This window comes from Solanum dulcamara, chromosome 5, assembly GCF_947179165.1.
Source record: "Solanum dulcamara chromosome 5, daSolDulc1.2, whole genome shotgun sequence".
NCBI lineage: Eukaryota > Viridiplantae > Streptophyta > Magnoliopsida > Solanales > Solanaceae > Solanum > Solanum dulcamara.
The window spans coordinates 46,178,819-46,183,965 of NC_077241.1; the positions used below are offsets into that span (position 1 = coordinate 46,178,819).

Consider the following 5,147-nt stretch of genomic DNA (forward strand, 5'->3'; position numbering starts at 1 on the left):
TTGGGAGTTATCGAGTGGCGAGGGTGCTCCTCCAGTTGAATGGGATGAATTTGCAGAAGCCTTTCTTAGCTACTTCCTGCCTCCAGAAATGAAACGAGTCAGGGTTGATGATTTTTTGCAGTTAAAGTAGAACGGCAGAAGTATTCGTGACTATAGCCTCGAGTTTGACTCATTGGCAAGGCATGCCCCCACAGTTGTAGAAGATATGGCAGACAGGGTGCATCGGTACATTATGGGCTTGGACCTTTATTTGGTTGATAGCTGCATGGCCATGGCTTCTCAGCCAAGCATGGATATTGCCCGGGTGCAAGCCTATGCCCATGGGGTAGAAGAGCGACATAGAAGGCGACAGCCCGACAGAGGTTTTGATAGAAGTCAGCCAAAAAGGGCTAGGTCAGTTGGTTATCCTGGGGAATTTTACAGCGGGCGACTCCAGTAATCTGGTAGGTATCCCTCCCAGCCAGCTTGGAGTGTACCTCCACAGTTTCCAAGTGGAAGAGTTGAGAGCACCAGATATTTGGGGCCTGGTCAAAGCTCCAGAGCTTTAGGTACACAGGTGGACATGAGTTCTCGACAGTCAAGACCACTAGTACCACGGTGTCCCCATTGTAACAGACTTCATTTTGGGGAATGTCGCCAAAGTACAGGTGCTTCTTTTTCTTGTGGCCGCCAAGGCCATATTGCGAGGGAATGTCCATTTAAAAGTACTCCTGGTGGTATGGCTCAGCCAACTGGGTCAGTTGCAGGTTCTTCTTTTTCTATGGCTATGCGCCCAATGGGGCGGGGTATGCAGATACTGGTAGGCCATGGTAGAGGTCATGGTGGAACTTCTAGTTATGGCGGCCCTTCTAACCATATGTATGCTTTGGACAGTAGACAAGATCAGGAAGCATCGCCAAATGTAGTCACAGGTACATTATCAATCTTCTCTCAGGACGTATATGCGTTGATGGATCCCGGCTCTACTTTATCATATATATCTCCTTTTGTTGCTAATAGAATTGGAATTAAGCCTGAATTAATAGAATTATTTGAGGTAGATACACTAGTGGGATACTCTCTTGTGGTGAAACAAGTATATAGAAATTGTCCGGTGAATGTATATAGTCATCATACCTTGGCTGATTTGATAAAATTAGATATGGTGGAGTTTGATGTTATTATAGGTATGGATTGGTTAGCTTCTTATATTGCCAATGTAGACTATAGAAATAAAGTAGTTCGGTTCCAGTTCCCTGGTGAACCAATTGTTGAGTGGGCAGGAAACACGGCGTCGCCAAAAGGTAAGTTTATTTCATACCTTAAGGCAAGGAAAATGATCAGGAAGGGGTGTATTTATCATTTAGTCCGTGTGCACGATCTGGAAGCAGAGATGCCAACTCTTCAGTCGGTACCCATGGTTAATGAATATCCGAATGGGTTTCTAGATGAACTTCCAGGTCTTCCTCCTGAAAAGGAGATAGAGTTCACGATAGACATGCCACCAGATACTCAACCTATTTTTATTCCCCATATAGAATGGCACCCGCGGAGTTAAAGGAGCTAAAGGAGAAACTGAAGGACTTGCTGGAAAAAGGCTTCATTAAGCCTAGTACATCCCCATGGGGAGCGCTGGTATTATTTGTTAAAAAGAAAGATGGATCGCTGTGAATGTGCATTGACTATAGGCAGCTGAACAAGGTAACAATTAAGAACAGATATCCCCTCCCCAGGATTAATGATTTGTTTGACCAGTTGCAGGGTGCTAAATGCTTTTTGAAGCTAGACCTGCGGTCAGGCTACCATCACGTATGGGTAAAAGAAGCGGATATCCCAAAGACCGCATTCAGAACCTGATACGGACATTATGATTTCAAAGTGATGTCTTTTGGGTTGACAAATGCTCCAGCGGTGTTTATGGACTTGATGAACCGAGTGTTCAAACCATTTCTAGATTTGTTCGTGATCGTATTTATTGATGATATTTTGATTTATTCACGATTAGAAAAGGAATATGCGAATCATTTGCGGGTGGTACTAAGAATACTCCAACACCAGAAATTATACGCTAAGTTTTCTAAATGTGAATTTTGGTTAACTTTAGTGGCTTTTCTGGGGCATATTATTGGGATTGATGGTATTCACGTAGATACGCAGAAGATTGAGGCCGTGAAGGCATGGCCAAGACCTACAACTCCTATGGAGGTACGTAGCTTTTTGGGATTAGCAGGATATTACAGGAGGTTCGTAGAAAGGTTTGCTTCCATTTCAGCGCCTTTAACAACACTGACTCAAAAGGCGGCTAAGTTCCAATGGACTGATGCTTGTGAACGGAGCTTTCAGTTGTTAAAAGAAATATTGACTATGACTCTTGTTCTAACCCTTCCAGAAGGACCCAATGGCCTTGCTATTTATTGTGATGCTTCCAGTATTGTACTTGGATGTGTATTGATGCAACAGGCTAAAGTTATAGCTTATGCCTCCCGGCAGCTCAGGAAGCATGAAAAGATTTATCCAACTCATGACTTGGAATTAGTAGCGGTGATTCATGCCTTGAAAATATGGAGGCACTACTTATACGGCGTACATGTTGATATTTATACAGATCACAAAATCCTCCAGTATATCTTCAAACAGAAGGAATTGAACTTACGACATAGAAGGTGGCTGGAGTTATTGAAGGATTATGACGTCGACATTTTATACCACCCAGGGAAGGCAAATGTGGTGGCGGATGCGCTCAGCCATAAGTCGATGGGTAGCTTGGAAGATGTACCACCAGAACGGAAAGAGATAACTCGTGACACTTGCCAACTTGCCAATCTGGGAGTCTGTTTAGCTGATTCAGGTGATGATGGGGTTTCTATTCGAGGAGTTGTTGAATCCTCGATTTTAGAACAAGTAAAATGATGCCAGTACCAGGAACCTGTTCTAATACAGTATAGGGATGAAACTCTCCAAAAGGGAAAGACTCTATTTGAAATCACATCGGGCAGAGTACTACGACATCAAGGTAGAGTCTATGTATCGGAGGTTGCAGGACTATGATAGCAAGTAATAGGAGAGGCACATTACGCTCGCTATTCTATTCATCTGGGGTCAACCAAGATGTATCACGACCTCAGATGTCTGTATTGGTGGGATGGTATGAAGAGGGATATAGCAGAGTTCGTAGCCCAATGCCCAAACTGCCAACAAGTTAAAGTTGAACATCAGAAATCGGGTGGGCTACTACAGGAGATGGAGATTCCAACTTAGAAATGGGAAGCGATTAACATGGACTTCATTATAGGTTTGCCTCGTACTCTTCAAAAGCAGGATTCCATATGGGTTATCGTGGATAGGCTGACAAAATCAGCCCACTTCCTTCCAGTCTGGACTACTTACTCATCCGAGGACTATGCGAAACTGTACATCAAGGAAATAGTACGACTTCATGGAGTTCCCACATCTATTATCTCGGACAGAGGAGCTCAGTTCACAGCCCACTTTTGGAAGTCATTCCAGGAAGGCTTGGGGACATAGGTAAGCCTTAGTACAACATTTCATCTTCAAACTGATATGGCAAGCTGAGCGTACGATTCAAACGCTAGAGGATATGTTGCGGGCCTGCATAATTGACTTCAAAGGTAGCTGCGATGATCATGTACCACTTATTGAGTTTGCCTACAATAAAAGCTATCACTCCAGTATCCAGATGGAACCGTATGAGGCTTTATACGGCAGGAAGTGCAAGTCACCTATTGGTTGGTTTGAGGTTGGCGAAACACAACTAATAGTACCAGACATGGTCCAATAGGCGGTAGATAAAGTGAAGCTTATTCGGGAAAGATTATTAGCTGCCTAGAGTCTACAAAAATCATATGCAGATAATCGACGTCGACAAAAATCATATGCAGATAATCGACGTCGACCTTTGGAATTTCAAGTAGGTGATTGGGTGTTCTTAAAAGTATCGCCCATGAAAGGGGTAATGAGGTTCGGCAAGAAACGGAAGCTGAATCCGAGGTACATTGGCCCTTACCTGATTCTTCGCCGAATAGGCAAAGTGGCGTATGAACTAAACTTACAAGCGGATCTAGAAGCCGTACATCCAGTCTTCCATGTGTCAATGCTTCGTAAATGTGTGGGTGATCCATCCCGGGTATATCCTGTAGACGATATCCCGGTCACAGAGGAGTTAGCCTATGAAGAGCAACCTATCGCCATCCTAGATCGGCAAATCAGAAGACTGCGGACTAAGGACATAGCTTCTGTCAAGGTGTTGTGGCGAAATAGGAATCGTGAAGAGATGACCTAGGAAGCTGAAGAGGACATGAAAAACAAATATCCATACCTATTCCCGATATCTACAGTTAATGCTGATTCTTGAGAACTTGTAGATTAATTATATGGATGGAAATTTATGTTATATCATAAAATAAAGGAACCTCTTTATAACTTTTAGGTAAGGTCTTAAGGAAAGTTGCATTTAACATTCGGGGACGAATGTTCTAAAGGGGGGAAGGATGTTGCACCCCACATTCTTGAACTCAAAAGGTTCCTAAAGTTACTTAAAATCTATCATGTGAGCCGCCTAAGTTATGATACTATTAAACAATTCTAAGAAGGGAGAATGTGACACCCCATAGTAGGGAAGGTTGGAAATAAGATCAAGAGAAGTCAGAAGGAGTAGGAGGATAAGTAATGAGTCGTAGGACTCGATTTACCAACATACGCCCCTAACTTAGAAGTTTTACACACCTAAGCTATTTGAATACACACCAAGCTTGTGTAGCACGGACTACATAGGCTCTTAAACTAGGACGAGATTACGAACTCACGAGGAGGAGAAAAAAATTTCGCGGGGCAGCCAATGGGAGGGTGACACATGGAAGCCCCTAAGCAAGCAGGTGACCCACCTGCTTGGGGTCAAGTAGGTGACCCACCTGCTTGGGGGGGTGGGCTCCACTTCCACGTGGCAGCCCAGCATGGAGTGCATGGACACGGTGGCCCAATAGGGGCTGGACACGTGTCCCCCTTAGGGTATGACACGTGTCACCCCTTGGGACCACCCATATAAGTGATATGTATCTCAAACTTCAGTTTATTCATCAAATTTCCCGCAAGCAACGTGAACAAAAAAACCCTAAAGCTAAGGAGAGAAAATTGCGACGGCTTTGGGAGAA

The 5,147-nt window shown here is 43.9% G+C and overlaps 1 protein-coding gene across 1 annotated transcript; it reads left to right on the forward strand.

Annotated features, from left to right (window-relative positions):
• The first annotated feature begins 205 nt into the window (after positions 1-205).
• Positions 206-1,850, forward strand: LOC129890565 (uncharacterized). Its single transcript, XM_055966097.1, has 4 exons — positions 206-393; positions 448-911; positions 1,167-1,283; positions 1,762-1,850. The coding sequence occupies exons 1-4, from the start codon at positions 206-208 to the stop codon at positions 1,848-1,850; spliced, it is 858 nt and encodes a 285-aa protein (XP_055822072.1).
• Positions 1,851-5,147: the final 3,297 nt, after the last annotated feature.